This window comes from Neophocaena asiaeorientalis, unplaced genomic scaffold, assembly GCF_003031525.2.
Source record: "Neophocaena asiaeorientalis asiaeorientalis breed wild unplaced genomic scaffold, Neophocaena_asiaeorientalis_V1.1 scaffold547, whole genome shotgun sequence".
Taxonomy (NCBI): domain Eukaryota; kingdom Metazoa; phylum Chordata; class Mammalia; order Artiodactyla; family Phocoenidae; genus Neophocaena; species Neophocaena asiaeorientalis.
In genome coordinates, this window is record NW_020185330.1 from 3,175,671 (window position 1) to 3,194,555 (window position 18,885).

At 46.4% G+C, this 18,885-nt stretch overlaps 1 protein-coding gene across 2 annotated transcripts in view; it reads left to right on the top strand.

Moving 5' to 3' along the window:
- Window positions 1-3,678: 3,678 nt before the first annotated feature.
- The window catches only part of SAMD4A (sterile alpha motif domain containing 4A), a 217,336-nt gene continuing 202,129 nt past the window's right edge, over window positions 3,679-18,885 (top strand). For both annotated transcript variants that reach the window (XM_024734791.1, XM_024734790.1), the window contains exons 1-2: window positions 3,679-3,879; window positions 5,090-5,728. In XM_024734791.1, the coding sequence (XP_024590559.1) occupies window positions 5,533-5,728 (196 nt within the window). In that variant the 5' untranslated portion in view covers window positions 3,679-3,879; window positions 5,090-5,532. The remainder of the gene's footprint in view (window positions 3,880-5,089; window positions 5,729-18,885) is intronic.

Here is an 18,885-nt window from a genome sequence, read left to right on the forward strand (position 1 = left end):
TCTGAACTTCTTCTAATGAGATCTGAACTCAAGTTTAGTCTCCCTAAGCCATGGCTCCTGGGCCTCACCCAGCTTGCCTTTCACTGTTGCTATCTTAGCAGACCTGACTCCTGATTTAGCCTTCCCACATTCCATCTGTCACCAGTTCTGCAGTTTCTTCCTCCACATCTCTCTCTTCATCCCCTTGAATCCTGATTCAAGCCCTGGCAATCCTGTCCTCGGCCTTATTACCTGGCTTTTGAGAGGGCATGTCTTTGAAGAATGAAAAAGCATGCTTCTATGTGAGGCAGACCCAAGATGTAAAGTAGGCAAATTAACATACTCTAATTTGTACCTACAAAGAAGGAAAACTAATACTTATCAGGTACCTCCTATGTGCCAAGTAATGTGCCAGTTATTTTCAGACCTTATGAGGGCAGGCATTACAATTATTTTTAAATGATATTCTTAACACAGAAACTACTTTACTGTAGCTGTGCCTGCTCTTCAGGAAGCACACTAGATCCCAGTGGCAAATATTACACAGATAGAGTTCTATCTGATGCAGATGCCAGTTTGGCTCACTTTCAATCAGTCTTCAAATTTCCTCACTCCTGGGCACTTCTGTTCAGTCACCCAAGTCTAATCTTTTCTGTTTTAAAAATAATTAATTAATTAATAGCTGCGTTGGGTCTCCATTGCTGCACGTGGGCTTTCTCTAGTCGCGGTGAGCGGGGGCTACTCTTCGTTGCAGTGCGCAGGCTTCTCATTGCGGTGGCTTCTCTTGTTGCAGAGCACGGGCTCTAGGCGCGCAGGCTTTAGTAGTTGTGGCTCGTGGGCTCTGGGGCGCAGGCTCAGTAGTTGTGGGGTGCACGGGCTTAGTTGCTCCGCAGCATATAGTATCTTCCCGGACCAGGGCTCGAACCCGTGTGCCCTGCATTGGCAGGCGGATTCTTAACCACTGCGCCACCAGGGAAGCCCCAAAGTATAATCTTTTCATAGTCAATTCCTTCTCTACATCTTGGCCTGAGTAGCCTACTCTTGCCTCCATGCTCATCAGTGGTTTTGCACCTTTCCTGTGTACAGAGTACCGAGAAGCACCTGGGCTTGCCTCCATTAATCAAGAAATGGTTTCCCTGCCTGCCAGCCATGTTTCTAGCTCACCTAAATCCCATTCCTCCCAGATTACTGCCTAATCAACTGTTCTTTGGAAGTTAGAATTTGCTTTAAAACTCCAAGTCATGTGGATATTTAGTACTTGTTAGCCACTTTTTTTTACAAAAAAATTTATTGGTTATCCATTTAAAGTATAGCAGTGTGTACATGTCACTCCCAAAGCCACTTCTTAATTATCCATAAAAACTGGGTAAAGGTTCGAATAGGAAAGTCCATATTTAGACAAAAAGATATATTTAGTTGATAGTATTACTTTCCTTCCTTCAGTCCTGACTTCACTGTGAGGAATAGTGAAGCAGCATCACTGGGTTTTATCTCCACTCCCTTTCCAGTCAGGGAAAAGGCCCAGAGGTGAGGGAAATCACAAGTATTGTGAACCCACAAAAGCAAGGCAGGCTGGCAACTCATGAGTCATGCTCCTCTTTGTATTTTTTTAAAAATAGCTCAAAAATTAGCTAAATCAAGATTTTTTCTTAGGTCACAGGCTGCTGTAAGAAGTACACTTATCCAGTAGGTGGCAGTATTTTCTTTCTTCAGCTTAAGCAGAATTCAATTTGCCTCAAGGTTTTGTTGTTTTTGTTTCTTAGTTTTACTATTCGCTTAGTAAACTGCAGGTGACAATAAATAAGTTAATGAAACTGATTTTTTCCCCACTTTCTTTTAAAAAATCACTCTTGGAGGCTTCTAGAATACCCAGGTGGGGAACTTCTGCTTTGGCTGCAGTTGATAGCAAGGTATATATTGAGATAGACCATACTCTAAACCTTCTCCCCATTTCTTGATAGAAGTTATTACTAAGTACTAGCTAATGATAATAATGTTTTGGAGAAAATATTTCAAGATTTCTTGCCTCTGTAATAATAAAACAAAACAAAATCAAAACACTGACTCTAGAATTGTTTTTAGGGCAAAATATTCATTAAATTATGCAGATACCTTTCCTGGCTGGTTAATGATGAGCTTAAGAAAATTATCCACACACCGTCTATTTTTTTTTTTTTTTCACACCGTCTATTTTAATGGTAACACCTATATTTTTGCAGTTCCACAAGACCCTTCAATACCCCAACAGATGGTTAGGTGCTGTCACATGTTTCACAGGAACTAAGCGGTGCAGTAACTTAGGACGGAAGGAAGAAATGATTGAAAATCCAGGAACATACGCTGGAGTTAAAGAAGGAAGTGGTAAATCAGTGGAATAATATCTCAGATACTTTATCTTCAGAAATCCTGTATTAGCCAGAGTAGGGGAGGCAGGACTTGAAGCATAGGCTTCACTAATTTATCAGAAGTACTCTTATAAAGAAAGCCTCAAGTTGCTGGAGAAATGTTCCAGGGCTCACTGTTTTCACTGAAAACACAGACAGCCTGGATTTGGTCATCAAGTCCTCCTGTGAATATTCGATTACTATTGGAAGGCACAGCGATTGTTAGGTTTTAGGGTATTTTAAACCAATCCTGTACTTTCGAGACTACCCGAGGGCACTTTCCCAGCCCTCCCTGAACTGCATGGCCTCGGCGCTGCACCTCTACCCCCAACCTCTTGTGCGCGGCGAGGACCCCTGAAGCTCCCTGCCCGGCCTCGGCCTCGTGCACTCTGCAGGGCCAGATAAAGGCTGCCCAGCCCGGCGACTCAGACGAGCTGACAGGTGGCCTCGCCCGCCTCCCAGCCGCCTGGGGCGGCGCTCCTCTCCGCTCCAGGCCCGCAGCCGGAGCCGCAGCCGCAGCCCGCGCGCCAGGTGTAACTCCCCGGCTGGCCCCAGAAGTCAGGCGGCTTCCCCAGGGGGGAGCAAGGCCGGAGAGGGGTGTGGGGCTAGCCGCGAGGCCGCCCACAGGAGCAAAGGGCATCCAAGGTCCCACCCGGGCGAGGGGTGAGCAACCCGGGAACTTCTCGCGCTCCTCGGACCCGGGCCGTCCGGCGTCCAGGCTCTTCCAGCACTGCGTACCGCCCCTCGGCCTCCTCTGCCCTTCGCGTCCTTGACCCCCGGAACCCGTCCACGCCTGCAGCGCCCTTGACCCCAGGTCTCTGTCACCCCCGGGCCCCAGTTGGGCCGCGTGGTCACCCGAGTTGGCGAACCACATTCCCAAGGACGAGCAGCCGGTGGCAGCACCGTCCCCGCTCAAGCGCCCTCTGGGTCCCCTCCGGCCCGCACGCCGGCGTCTCGAGCGCCCCGGCCCCTCCGGAACACGCAAGCAGCAGAAGGCAGGCATTCACTTGGACCCTCCCCTTCCCCAAACTTCTTCCCTCCGCCAGGCCGTTCCTCCAACCCGACCCCTTTGCGCCATCCGGCTCCTCCCTCTCCACTCCCCTCCCCTTTTCTGGTCCCCACTTAGGAATCCGCCCCCCCCACACCCCGGCCTCAGGCCGGGCCCGGGGATCCTCCCCCGACTCCCCCCGCTTGCCGCCGCTGCCGCCGCCGCCCGGGTTCCTCTCCCCCCCTCTCGGGCGCTCCCTGCCAAGCCCATGATGTAATGGTGTATGTTAATCAGTAGCATGTGGGGAGCTCCGGCTCGGGAGGCTCAGTCCTCCGCGAGCTGACACTGGAGGCGGCAGGAGCGGCGGCGGCGGCAGCCCGGACCCGCAGCGCCGCACTCTCTCAGCGCCGCCCGCCCCGACGGCATGGCCCGCAGCCCGCGCTCCGGGCGCCCCCAACCTCGCTGAGAGCCGCTGCGGTCCCGGACCCGTGCTTGGGGCCGCGAGCAGCCAGGATGAGCCGCTCCCAGGTGAGCACCCTCTCTCTCTTTTGCCCCAGTGGGTCACTGGGTCCCCTTCCCGGAGGGGAGAAGTTCTGGGAACCGCGAAGTTCTGGGAGCCGGGAAACGGGGTGCTGGGAGCGAGCCGCCCCTCGAGGGCTGGCTGAGTCGCTGGGCTCTCTTCGCCGTCCGCTGGCTGCCACCCGAACAGGGTTAGGACTGGGGGAGCCCCCGAAACCGAACTTTTCTTCTTTGCGGTCCTTCGGGGGCGTGTGCGGGCGGCGCGGAGCCGCAGTTCCCGCGGAGCCGCCCTGCCCGCCGGGGGAGGCAGTGCTGTAGGCTCGGCTGTCTCCGCGCTCGGCGTTCGCCCGTAGCCGTGCTGCCTTCGGCCTGGGACGCGCAGGCAAGGCGGTGGGCCGGACAGACCCGCCCGTAGGCGGCGGCAGCGGGGGCAGGATGCCTACAGCACACACACGCGTACACACTCGCATACACACAGACGCACACGCACGCACACATCTGATCGCTCAGGACGAAGCAGGCCCTTGGAGACCTCCCGGGTGGGCTGGAGCGGCGCGGCGCGGGGTAGCCGGGGCTCCGGCTGCGCCTCCGCCCGCTGGACGCTGAGCTTTGGGTGGGGAGAGTTTATTTTTGTCTCGAGCTGTTGCCGCGGCTGCTCACGGCCTAAATCCAGAGGGGCGCCTGGCGGTGGAGATGCTGGCTGTTGCTGTAGATGGAGCTGCAGCCGTTCGGCTGCTTCTCCGGGAGGAGGAGGTGGCGGAGGACGAGGCGGGAGAGGAGGAGGAGGAGGAGGAGGAGGAAGGAACTGGGGCTGCTGCTGCCTCCGCCTCTGCTTTGCATTAGCCCCCACCCCCACCCCCGCGCCCCTCCGCAGCCGCATTGCAAGTTTTCTGAGCGAGAAAGATCTGTTGCTGGTGCTGGCGTTTGCAGGCACAGTCCCCGAGGCCACCCCGGGTGGGGTGTGTGGGGAGCACTAGCCGTTCGCAGCGGCAGCAACAGGAAGCCGGGCGGTCTCCTCACGCACCTGGGAAGGAAGCTTCTTGCCTTTCCCAGAACGGGAATAGCTCCTCTCCAGCATCCGGGCGCGGAGGGGGCGGCCGGAATTTGGGGGACCAAACCCCCCGCGGGGCGCCCCCCTCCACCCCCTCTAATGCACTCGTTTCCCGCGCGCGCTCCCTCGCCGGCCGAGGTCTCACTGCAGCCTTTTCTCTCCTTCCAGTGGTGATCGCCACTCGGGAATGCGGGTGTGAAGGGTCCGAGCTGCCGCCCAGCGGGGGAGAGACCCCGGGACGCCGGAAATCACCATCCCGAAGCTGCGAGAAGAAGGCGGGGGAGGGGGGAAGAGAGCATTCTTCAGTTTGTGTGCCTTGTGGGGAAAATTTTTTTTTTAATCGTTATTTAAAAAAAAAAACAACAAACATTTCCGTGCTACTGTCTGTCATCATCTCTGGGGAAATCAGCCAGAACCACCAGAACGTAACTGAAACCAGACGAGAGAGGCAGGAGCCGAGGCAGTACCTGCAGCGTCCGGGCACCAGAGCCACCTTGGAACGGGAACGCGTCTCCGGCGGCCGCTGGGCTGCGGCTCCGCCAAACTTTGGGGCGGGCGGGGCGGGCTGGGGCTCGGAGGGGGCTTTGTAGACCGAGGGCCGCCCCCTAACCATGATGTTTCGCGACCAGGTCGGGGTGCTGGCGGGCTGGTTTAAGGGCTGGAACGAGTGCGAGCAGACTGTTGCACTGTTGTCGCTGCTCAAGCGCGTGAGCCAGACCCAGGCCCGCTTCCTCCAGCTCTGCCTGGAGCACTCGCTGGCCGACTGCACCGAGCTGCACGTCCTCGAAGGCGAGGCCAACAGTCCCGGTAAGTGCGCGGCAGCCGCCGTCCCGCTGTCCTGTCCACGCCCCCGCCTTCCCAGCCTCGGGCCTGGCCCCGCCCCCCGACCGCTGGTCCGTGGCGATAGAACCTCGAGGCCCCCGGGTCCCTGGCGTCTCCCGCCACCGGCCCCCGCCCCAGGCCCTGCCACCCACTAACCTCCGCTGGCCGCTTCGTTTTTTTGCCCACTGTCAACTCCCTCAGTCCATTCCATGTGGTAGCTACGGTAGCATGAATGATTGATTTTTCTCTCATGCAGTTTCCTGGGAAATAAGTAAGTCAGGTCACGTAGAGTCTGGATTTTCTGGGCTCTTCCCCCCCCTTTCTTCTTTTGGGCAACGTGGCTCTTTGGATTTCAGCAACACATGAAGAAGCCTGGGACTGCCCTTCAGAAGACAAGCTTTGATGAGGCTGTATGAGGAATACATGAAAATCCAATTTTGTTATTCATTTTTCCCCACGGATATTCCAATTTTAGAGCTCTGTCTTCAGAATAATTTGTAGGTGATGCTATAGACTATTAAAATATTTGCAGTTCGTATACTATGTGGTTATACTTAACTATCACGACATTATTTATATTGATATACATCTTGTAGAAAGGGTCTCATAGGGAGCAGGCATGAATCAGGGTCATTAATGCTTTTGTCAGGAAACTTTACTGAGCATAACAGAATTGTTTCCTATTACCCTGCTAGTGTATTTACAGACACCTCGACTAGCATAGAAAGTGAATGTACTGAAAGGTTCAGCAGTTTGCTGTTTGCTAGCATGGGTGGTGACAGACTGAAATTATATCCGGGCCTGGGGGTGGGAGGTGAGGATGGGGGATGGGGAAAGGTCTGTTTGTGGTAATGTTGCATGGGGAAAATTCTTTAGTTCATGCTGCAGCAGGAGGGTGAACAGAGCCCCCAGTGTTTACACAGAGAAAAGAATGCAGGGTCCTCTTCCAGCTGTTCCATGTTAGAGCCGCCAGCCTGCAAGACTCAGCAGAGGGCTGGGCTGCCATTTGATGACAGGGTCCAGTCCAGGGCAGCAGGGCCTGGGAGACACGAAAGTGAGTGTGCCGGCAGCACAGCAAGAGGAGGGCTGGCCTGCTCCTCCCTCCTCCTCCCTGGTGTGGTGCCCGTGGTGCTGGAAACACTAGGATGGGATGTTTCCATATATAGAATCATAGGCTGGCAGTGACTGCTGGAAATCCTCACAGCCCTTTTCCTGACCAGACAGGACTGCACCCAGAGGATCCGGTGCTGCCTAGTGTGGTGGGCCATCCTGAGGGAGATCCCACAGGTCCCACTGGGATTCAGCCTGAGCCGAACAGCCCACCCTGTTGGTTACTCACAAGGGTGGCAGTGGCAGGACCCCCTTCCCTTTCAGTTCTGTGTTTATAAATAGCTGAAGGGCCAGTCTCCTTCATAAGGGTGTGGAAACGTAACTAGGATAACTGATGACCTGCTCTCTTTACTTCCATTCTTTTTTTTAAAAAAAATATTTATTTATTTATTTGGCTGCGCCGGTCTTAGTTGCTTCACGGGGGATCTTAGTTGCCGTGTGCCGGATCTTATTTAGTTGTGGCATGCGGGATCTAGTTCCCTGACCAGGGATTGAACCCCGGCGCCCTGCACTGGGAGCTTGGAGTCTTAACTCCTGGACCATCAGGAAGTCCCTCTTTTTTTCCATTCTTTTTTTTTTTTTTTTGCGGTACGCGGGCTTCTCACCATTGTGGCCTCTCGCATTGCTGAGAACAGCCTCCGGACGCGCAGGCTCAGCGGCCATGGCTCACGGGCCCAGACGCTCCGCGACATGTGGGATCTTCCTGGACCAGGGCACGAACCCGTGTCCCCTGCATCGGCAGGTGGACTCTCAACCACTGCGCCACCAGGGAAGCCCTACTTCCGTACTTCCATCCTTAATGTGACAGGGTAGCCTGGATCACCTGCTTGATTTTGCTTTTTCAGGTTTGACAAGCAAGGTTATATAAACTTTTGCGTTTTATAGAATGCACAGAATTTAAGTACAGTGATTTATGTTGAATGCTTGACCTCATTGCTTGTAGGGGCTGTTTAAAACAATGATAATTAATCCTTAGGTTACTCAAATGTTAGAGGAACATTTTTTCCCTTTGAGTAAAGGAGAAGACTTTTCCCAACATAGCAGCCATCCGTTTAGTAAGTGAAGCCATTAGATGTATGGAATTAAAAAGAAGTTGCTTAGCTTAAAAGTCTTTTACTTTAACAAACCAATAAAAAAATTGAACTTCTATGAGTTCATAATTTGGTTATTTTTCCCCTCAAAAAATCTTTTTTAACCGTACTTATTTGTGTAAGCTGCCTACCTATTCATGATGCTAAGTGCTGTAGATATGTGAAACCATAACCATTACGTAAGATAGGGACCATTTTCCAGTTTCTGGATTAATCTTTCAACCTGGATATTTTGCTTCCTGGGAAACTTTGCACTTTTTGTTATGTGGCTAGGACAGAAGTTTATTAGTGAGGTCATGTGATGGTTTGGTTTACTTCTGCATTAAGGGGTCACAAGGAACATCAAGATTTGTCGTAGAATGCCTGTCTGGAGCACAGCTCTCTTACGTATCTGGAACCTAGCCAAGAACCAGGCAAGGGGCAAAAATGCCTACTCAGCATTGGAATAGATGGCGTAAAGTCTGGGAGAATGCTTCAGATGCTCTTTCAGAACTTACTCTTATTTTAGATAACAATCCTAACTTTATTTTATTTGAAAAATGATCCATAGAATATATGGGGTAGCACATTTAGAATGGGGTGAGGAGTTGCTGTAACCAATGGTGAAAAGTGACCCCTGACAGCTTGACAACTAGGAAAGAAACAGAAAAATTATAACTTTAGATACGAGAGTTGGGAACAGAAGCCCTGAAAGTTTGGGAATATTAAGGTAGGAACCCTCAATCGGACTTGCGGACATTACTTTGTAATAACATAAATCCATAATTGCTGTTTACCATTAATGAGAGTGAAATACCAAAAAAGATAAGTTTTTAAATACACTCTTTGAGAAGAGAGGGAAATATGCCATAAACGTTGGAAATATTAACACTCAAGGTAATTAACCTCCAGAGCTCTTTTGGCATGTGAAGCTATTACCCATTCAGAAAACTAGGCTGTTTAGAATGACTCATTTATTGGCTGGCTGAGGTTTCCTATACCAAAATCATCATGTGTGACTTACTTTATTTTGTAATCATCAATTAAACGAACATGTATTTCTTCTGGTGTTCAGAGATTTTAAAACTTGGTGCATGAGAACGAAATTCATATCTGGGGCTTGACCTCAGTATAACAACAAAAAAATTACTAATAGTGCAAACTTGGCTCTGTTTTCTACAGGACTAACTTTAAATAGATAATCCTTCACATTAAACATGGTTTATTTGAGATCCATGGGATGTATTTTGATACTAACTTTTTGTTCTCTTAAATTTAGCATTTACTGAGATTCTAGTGGTTCACTGGTTCATCCTTTGCCTCAGGTTCGTGGACATCTGAGATCCAAAGAACATGGTTGAGTTAGTCCTTGTGGATTTGTTTGTGTGTTGTGTGTGTGTGTGTTTCATTCCAGATTTGGTCAGTGGGTACTGGTCATGCTCAGCTCTGTAAAGTAGAGGCTTGTTTCTAGAACACTCATAACCTTAGGTACGTGCCCTTCAGCCACCAGCCCAGGTTAACATTGAGATTTCTGGCCAGTCTCAGTTTGTAGCTGTGTGTTTTTGGTGCTAAAATGTCATTTGATACCTAAAGATGGAACCCGCTGAGTTTACTTGGAAATCTTCAAAGAAAAATGGATTGTGTGGCACTAGTTTAGGACTTTTGTCATTTGAACTTGAAATATTTTTTCCAATGGAGATAGTGTAATAAATGGAGATTCACAAGTGAATCCACAAGTTTATTAATTCACAAAACAGTGCTTATTTTGTGGGGAAATTGCGTATGTTTGTAGTAAATAAATGGCAAAGAGATTGTTACTCTACTTATAATTAAATACAAGAGAAAGGATTATCTGAAATGGTAGTGTTAAAGACAAAATTAATTGTGGAGATTGAAAAGGGCTTGTGGGTGTATTTACTCTCATTAGAGGGCAAAGATGTGGGTCCTATGTTTTTATGGTTTTTGGTTTCCATGGTATAGGTATGCCATACCTTAGTTGATTTTTAAATCATAAATTGAGTAAAAGGAAAGCAGAAGAGTATAGGCTTTCCTGATGATATTTCCTGGATAAGATCTTGTTTGTAGTTCTTTCTTTCGCTTTTTCTTTTTCTTTTTTTTTTTTAACATCCTTATTGTAGTATAATTGCTTTACAATGGTGTGGTAGTTTCTGCTTTATAACAAAGTGAATCAGCTATACATATACATATATCCCCATATCTCCTCCCTCTTGTGTCTCCCTCCTACCCTCACTATCCCACCCCTCTAGGTGGTCACAAAGCACCGAGCTGATCTCCCTATGCTATGTGGCTGCTTCCCACTAGCTATCTACTTTACACTTGGTAGTATATATGTCCATGCCACTCTCTCACTTTGTCCCACCTTACCCTTCCCCCTCCCTGTGTCCTCACGTCCATTCTCTATGTCTGCATCTTTATTCCTCTCCTGCCCCTAGGTTCTACAGAAGCATTTTTTCCCCCTAGATTCCATATGTATGTGTTAGCATACTGTATTTGTTTTTCTCTTTCTGACATACTTCACTCTGTCTGACAGACTCCAGGTCCATCCGCTTCACTACAAATAACTCAATTTTGTTTCTTTTTATGGCTGAGTAATATTCCATTGTATATATGTGCCACATCTTCTTTATCCATTCATCTGTCAGTGGACATCTAGGTTGCTTCCATGTCCTGGCTGTTGTAAATAGAGCTGCAGTGAACATTGTGGTCCATGACTCTTTTTGAATTATGGTTTTCTTACGGTATATGCCCGGTAGTGGGATTGCTGGATCGTATGGTAGTTCTATTTTTAGTTTCTTAAGGAACCTCCATACTGTTCTCCATAGTGGCTGTATCAATTTACATTCCCACCAACAGTGCAAGAAAGTTCCCTTTTCTCCACACCCTCTCCAGCATTTATGGTTTGTAGGTTTTTTGATGATGGCCATTCTGACTGGTGTGAGATGATACCTCATTGTAGTTTTGATTTGCATTTCTCTAATGATTAATGATGTTGAGCATTCTTTCATGTGTTTGTTGGCAATCTGTATATCTTCTTTGGAGAAATGTCTGTTTAGGTCTTCTGCCCATTTTTGGATTGGGTTGTTCGTTTTTTTGATATTGAACTGCATGAGCTCTTTGTAAATTTTGGAGATTAATCCTTTGTCAGTGCTTCATTTGCAAACATTTTCTCCCATTCTGAGGGCTGTCTTTTCATCTTGTTTATGTTTTCCTTTGCTGTGCAAAAGCTTTTAAGTTTCATGAGGCCCCATTTGTTTTTTTTTTGTTTTGTTTTGCTTTTGAATTTAATTTTATTTATTTATTTGTACAGCAGGTTCCTATCCTGTCATCCATTTTATACACATCAGTGTATACATGTCAATCCCAATCTCCCAATTCATCACACCACCACCACCACCCCCTGCTGCTTTCCCCATTTAGTGTCCATACATTTGTTCTCTACATTTCTGTCTCAGTTTCTGTCCTGCATACTGGTTCATCTGTACCTTTTTTATAGGTTCCACATATACGCGTTAATATCTGATATTTGTTTTTCTCTTTCTGACTTACTTCACTTCATACGACAGTCTCTAGATCCATCCTCGTCTCTACAAATGACCCAATTTCGTTCCTTTTTATGGCTGAGTAATATTCCATTGTATATATGTATCACATCTTCTTTATCCATTCGTCTGTCGACGTAGGCCCCACCGCTTTTATTTCTAATTCTATTGATTTGAGTCTTCTTCCTTGTTTTCCTGATGAGCCTGGTTAATGGTTTATCAATTTTGTTTATCTTATCAAAGAACAAGCTTTCAGTTTTATTGATCTTTGCTATTGTTTCCTTCATTTCTTTTTCACTTATTTCTGGTCTGATCTTTATGGTTTCTTTCATTCAGCTAACTTTGGGGGGTTTTGTTCTTCTTTCTCTAGTTGCTTTAGGTGTAAGATTAGGTTGTTTATTTCAGATGTTTCTTGTTTCGTGAGGTAGGATTGTATTGCTATAAACTTCCCTCTTAGAACTGCTTTTACCGGGGCACGAACCCGCGTCCCCTGCATCGGCAGGCGGACTCCCAACCACTGCGCCACCAGGGAAGCCCTGTTTGTATTTTTTATAGATTTTTTCCTGTAATTGATATCTAGTCTCATAGTATTGTGGCCAGAAAAGATACCTGATACGATTTCAGTATTCTTAAATTTACCAAGGCTTGATTTGTGACCCAAGATATGATCTATCCTGGAGAATGTTCCATGAGCAGTTGAGAAGAAAGTGTATTCTGTTGTTTTTGGATGGAATGTCCTATAAATATCAATGAAGTCCATCTTGTTTAATTTTTCATTTAAAGTTTGTGTTTCCTTATTTATATTCATTTTGGATGATGTGTCCATTGGTGAAAGTGGGGGGATTAAAGTCCCCTACTATGATTGTGTTACTGTCGATTTCCTCTTTTATGGCTGTTAGTATTTGCCTTATGTAATGAGGTGCTCCTATATTGGGTGCATAAATATTTACTATTGTTATATCTTCTTGGATTGACCCCTTGATCATTATGTAGTGTTCTTCTTTGTCTCTTGTAATAGTCTTTATTTTAAAGTCTATTTTGTCTGATACGAGAATTGCTACTCCAGCTTTCTTTTGATTTCAATTTGCATGGAATATCTTTTTCCATCCCCTCACGTTCAATCTGTATGTGTCCCTAAGTCTGAAGTGAGTCTCTTGTAGACAGCATATATATGAGTCTTTGGGTTTGTTATTGTAGGTCTTTTCCTTCTCTTGTGTTTCCAGCCTAGAGAAGCTCCTTTAGCCTTTGTCGTAAAGCTGGTTTGGTGGTGCTGAATTCTCTTAGCTTTTGCTTGTCTGTAAAGGTTTTAATTCCTCCATCAAATCTGAATGAGATCCTTGCTGGGTACAGTAATCTTGGCTGTAGGTTTTTCCCTTTCATCACTTTATATATGTTCTGCCACTCCCTTTTGGCTTGCAGAGTTTCTCTGAAAGATCAGCTGTTAACCTTATGGGGATTCCCTGGTATGTTATTTATTGTTTTTCCATTGCTGCTTTTAATCTTTTTTCTTTAATTTTTGATAGTTTGGTATGTGTCTTGGTGTGTTTCTCCTTGGATTTATCCTGTATGGGACTCTCTGTGCTTCCTGGACTTGATTAACTATTTCCTTTCCCATATTAGGGAAGTTTTCAACTATAATCTCTTCAAATATTTTCTCAGTCCCTTTCTTTTTCTCTTCTTCTTCTGGGACCTCCATAATTAGAATGTTAGTGTGTTTAATGTTGTCCCAGAGGTCTCTGAGACTGTCCTCAGTTCTTTTCATTCTTTTTTCTTTATTCTGCTCTGCAGTCATTATTTCCACTATTTTATCCTCCAGGTCACTTATCCATTCTTCTGCATCAGTTATTCTGTTATTGATTCCTTCTAGAGAATTTTTAATTTCATATATTGTGCTGTTCATCATTGTTTGTTTGCTCTTTAGTTCTTCTAGGTCCTTGTTAAACGTTTCTTGTATTTTCTCCATTGTGTTTGCAAGGTTTTGGATCATCTTTACTATCATTACTCAGAATTCCTTTTCAGGGAGACTGTCTATTTCCTCTTCATTTGTTTGGTCTGGTGGCTTTTTCCCTTGCTCCTTCATCTGCTGTGTGTTTCTCTGTCTTCTCATTTTGCTTCACTTACTGTGTTTGGGGTCTCCTTTTCACAGGCTGCAGGTTCATAGTTCCCATTGTTTTTGGTGTCTGCCCCCAGTGGCTAAGGTTGGTTCAGTGAGTTGTGTAGCCTTCCTGGGGGAGTGGACTAGTGGCTGTGTTCTGGTGGATGAGGCTGGATCTTGTCTTTCTGGTGGGCAGGACTGCATCCAGTGGTGTGGTTTGGGGTGTCTGTGACCTTATTATGATTTTAGGCAGCCTCTCTGCTAATGGGTAGGGTTGTGTTCCTGTCTTGCTAGTTGTTTGGCCTAGGGTGCTCAGCACTGTAGCTTGCTGGTCGTTGAGTGGAGCTGGGTCTTTGTGTTGAGATGGAGGTCTCTGGGAGAGCCTTCACCACTTGATATTACGTGGAGCTGGGAGGTCTCTGTGGGACCTGAACTCGGCTCTCCCATCTGAGAGGCTCAGGCCTGACACCCAGCCGGAGCACCAAGACCCTGTCAGCCACATGGCCTTTGCTTTCTTCTGCCAGTTTTCCCCAGGATTCTGCAGGCTCTGGAGCGAGTGGGATGTCCCAGCTGGTCTTATCCTGGCCACCAGAAGGTCATGAATAGGCAGAAAAGTAGTTTTCCTTCTTCTATTTTTAGTGAGTGCTTGGCTAAGAACAATTTTTCTCCAGGGCACCTCATAAATGGGAAAGCTTATCCAGGTTAAAAGTTCTTGCAGTGGCCACTGTAATTCACGATTATCTTGGGTAAGGTTAACCCACTTGTTCGGCCTTAAAACGAAATTTGTTCACCTGATGCCTCACGCTGGGCCCAGTCTAGCTTCAGTCCGGCCCAGTCTCCTTTCACTTTTTCATTCAACAAACATTTACTGACTGCCTACTACTTTCCTGGCCCTGTGTTATGCAGTGGGAATACAAAGGTAATTTACTGTATTCCAATGCCTGGTGCATAGATACCGAGTGTTGAGTAAATGACAAATACCATATCACAGGTACAGAAGCATAGATATAGGAATAAAAAGGGTAGGGGTGAGGTTCTGGGAGCATTGTGAATGTACAGCTAATTGCCTGGAGGAATCAGGGAAGCCTCCACTGCAGAGGAGATATGTTTGAGTTTTGAAGGGTGAATAGGAGTTGGTTCAGTATGTAAAAAGGATTGTAGAGAGCGGGCTCGAAGGTGTTTTCCAAGCAGAAGAGATAGCATTTATAAAAACGTTGTCTTATGAAAGGGCCTTGTTGTGTGCAAGAAATAATGAGTTCAGAGTGGCTCAAAGGGTGTAGAATGCTGGGATCTAAGAGAGAGAAGTTAAAACAGAAGTCATGTGTGTGCAGGACTTTGCCAGCTAAGGAATTGGACTTAATCCTGCAGAGATGATAGAGAACCCAAGAAGACTTTTAGGCAGGGGTGTGCTGAGAATGACGAGGGAAGAAGAAGGAAGTTAAAAGATGAAAAGGGTGTGTGTCTGTGTGTCTGTGTACACTTTTGGGAAAGCTTTGTAATATATGCATGATTCTCCGAGAGGCAAAAATGGGAGAAGTGAGGCAAAGTTTGGTTCAGACAATTTCCATTTTGGCCACATGGTGGCATAATCAGCGAAAGGCAGCTTTGTTGCTCTCAGCATTGCTGTATGGGGGAGAAGGAAGGACTGAGATAGGAAAAGAAGGTATTATCAGGTGACCATTTATTTATATCCATAGGAGGGGATATGTGTAGAGGATTCTTAGAGTATGGATTTTGAATTGGGCTAGTCACTTAATTTCTGAGCCTTAGTTTTCTCATCTGTAGAATGGGACTAATGAAACCTTGTTATTGGCTGGAAGCTACTTGTTAACAATCCAACGAGGACATATTCTGTCCCCCAGGTTTAAATTTGCCTCTAATTAATATGAAATTTATATAAATAATGTTTTCCTAAATGGTAGGGCATCTTTTTTAAAAAAAATTATTTATTTATTTTTGGTTGCGTTGGGTCTTCATTGCTGTGAGTGGGCTTTCTCTAGTTGCGGTGAGTGGGGGCTACTCTTCATTGCGGTGCTCAGGCTTCTCATTGCAGTGGCTTCTCTTGTGGAGCATGGGCTCTAGGCACGTGGGCTTCAGTAGTTGTGGCACGCGGGCTCAGTAGTTGTGGCTCTTGGGCTCTAGAGCACAGGCTCAGTAGTTGTGGCGTACGGGCTTACTTGCTCCACGGCATGTCGTGGACCAGAGCTCGAACCCACGTCCCCTGCATTGGCAGGCGGATTCTTAACCACTGCGCCACCAGCGAAGTCCTGATAGGGCATCTTTTATTTAAAGGATTATCTGGAAGAGATTGAAGGTGACTCGGAACCTGAAAAGATATGAGTCTACTTTGCTCCACCTTCTATATTTTAGCTGTATTGCTCTATTTTATATCATGTTGAGTCCTAAAAAACACAGCCCTGACCCAGTTTTCCCAAATAACTTGTCAACACTTTTTACCTTTAGTTGGTGAATGTGAAAAAAAGAAATCATTTGGAGGAATGAAATATCTAGGGACTTCATATCTGAAACACTTTTCACTTTGGGTGTTGTAATTTTCTTTGGGTTGGTCTGGGATGACAGGGAGCAGGTCACACACATTTGTGATCTTTGTTGCAAATAAATTGCATTTGGTTGTTTAGCTCGGATGCTCAAAGGCTTTAGCAACTGAGTACGTGTTATAAATAGGTCCCATCAAAGCAAGTAGAAGGCAGACAAACATAGCAGTCAAATTGGTTTGTTTATGTATAAATAAACAAACTGAGAGTGAAATGAGGGTCAGAAGGACTGAGAAGTAACTGAAAGCTCCCCAGTATATCCTGCAGAAGCTTAATTCTAATAAGAATTGACAACAGCACGGAAGAGAAAATACTCTCCTCCTTGACCTGAGGAAAATTTGGAGGTTTTCATCCACGAGGGAAGTGCCTTACATAAGTCATTTGCTAGGAAAGCTGTGGTGCTCATAAAAATCCTGTTTTTCTTTTAAAAATATAATTACTACTTTGAATTTTTAGCCTGTTCCTTTCTTTCCATCTTTTCTAATCATTCTTTCCAAGGCATTACTGAGTTCATCCAGTTCACATAGATTAAGATGCAGAATCAGACGTCTCCTCTGAGCTATTTTTTGCTTCTGTGGAAGCCGCCTGAGGCAGGAATCTCCCAAGGAAAGCAGAACTTTCAGAAGAGGAGCGAAGCTTTCTCTCAAGGTTAGCTAGTCAAGGCTTGGGCTTTGCTCTGAAGCCTGCACTCCAGGAGCCAGCCGGAGTTCAGAGGAACCTGCTGCTTTTATTATATGTAGGAGCATTTCACTCCTTGGGACTCATAAGCTAGTTCTAGGGTTTTGTTCTCACCTAGGTATCATCATTTTAATACAGTTTTCGTTGTCTTGGTTTAGCAGGGAGAAAAAAATCAAACGATTCAGTGGTTTCTTTTATGCAATAGGTAAGACTGTTAAGTGGTACCTGGAGAAGAGTATCTGGTAAGAAACTGTGGGATCAAGTTCCTCACTACTTATTAATTCACCAAGAGCTGGGAGCTGTGTCCAAAGGCAAAGGAGGTGCGATGATTCCCCTCAAGGAGCTTACACTCGAGTTGTGGAGTTAAAACAACATATATACAGGTGATCCCTGACTTACGGCAGTTTGCATTAGACAGTTTTTTGACTTTACGATTCCAAAAGTGATATGTATGCTGTAGAAGTCGTTCCTGGAATTCTGAATTTTGATCTTCTCCCAGGTTAGCAATCTGTCCCACGGTCCTCTCTTGTGATGCTGGGCAGTGGCAGCCCCCAGTCAGCCACACAATCGCGAGGGAAAACAACTGATACTCTTAGAAGCATTCGGGACCCACCCATATAACCATTCTGTTTTTCACTTTCAGTACAGTATTCAATAAATTACATGAGATATTCAACACTGTATTATAAAACAGGCTTTGTGTTGGATGGTTTTGTCCAATTGTAGGCTAATGAAAGTGTTTGAGCACATTTAAGTGGGCAAGGCTAAGCAAGGTGGGTTAAGTGTATTAAATGCATTTTCAACTCATAATGGGTTTATCAGGAGGCAACCCCGTTGTAAGCTATGGATGATCTGTATGTGTAATAATTAGACTGTAGAAAGTTGCTAAATGCTGTGTTTCCAGTGAGAGAACAAAACTGGACTTGAGTGAAGGGGAGAGAACAGGATGGGTTGGGTTGTCCAAGAAGTAACGAATGGAAGAAGTAAACTTGAGTGGGTCATTTGCAACAAGTGCTTTAGAGCTTACAAGATTCTTGCCTTTTTAGTACCTTTAATGAAAGTTTTGTCAAGAAAACCACACATATAGGGGGGAGTCTGTTGGACCACGTAAGGGGCAGACTTCCAGGCCCCCCCCCTTTTTAAAAATAAATTTATTTATTTATTTTTGGCTGCGTTGGGTCTTCGTTGCTGTGTGCAGACTTTCTCTAATTGTGGCGAGGGGTGGCTACTCTTCATTGTGGAGCACGGGCTCTAGGCCCGTGGGCTTCAGTAGTCGTGGCTCGCGGGCTCCAGAGCGCAGGCTCGGTAGTTGTGGTGCACGGGCTTAGTTGCTCCAGGGCATGTGGGATCTTCGCGGACCAGGGCTCGAACCCGTGTCCCCTGCATTAGCAGGCGGATTCTTAACCAGTGCGCCACCAGGGAAGTTCTTGCTGGGTCTATTGAAAGATGAGTATGAGTACATTAGAAAGAGGGGAGCATGGTGCATATTGTCCTTCAGAAATGAATTCTTGAATGGAAGAAGGAGCAATCCAAACACTCCTCTGATTTCTAACATGTTTAAAGGAGGAAAACAGCATATCAGCTCACGCCAAATTTTTTTCCCTAAAAATTACCCATTAAAATTATGAGACTTAGGGCTTCCCTGGTGGCGCAGTGGTTGAGAGTCCGCCTGCCGATGCAGGGGACACGAGTTCGTGCCCCGGTCCGGGAAGAAAAAAAAAAACAGGGAGAGGCCCCGGTTCCGAAAAAAAAAAAAAAAAAAAAATTATGAGACTTAGTAGTAGTTCTCTCTCTTGGTTCCTTTTAGTAGAATACTTTCATATGTTACTTTGATTAGAACTAGTGTTAAGAAGAAACACGTTACACACTTACAGAAGGGATCCCCAACCCCTGGGCCGCGGACCGATACCAGTCTGAGGTCTGTTAGGAACCGGGCTGCACAGCGGAAGGTGAGCGGAGGGCGAGCCAGCGAAGCTTCATCTGCCGCTCCCCATCGCTCGCATTACCGCCTGAGCCATCCCCCCCACCTCCCCTCCCCCAACCCCGTCTGTGGATCTTCCACGAAACCGGTCCC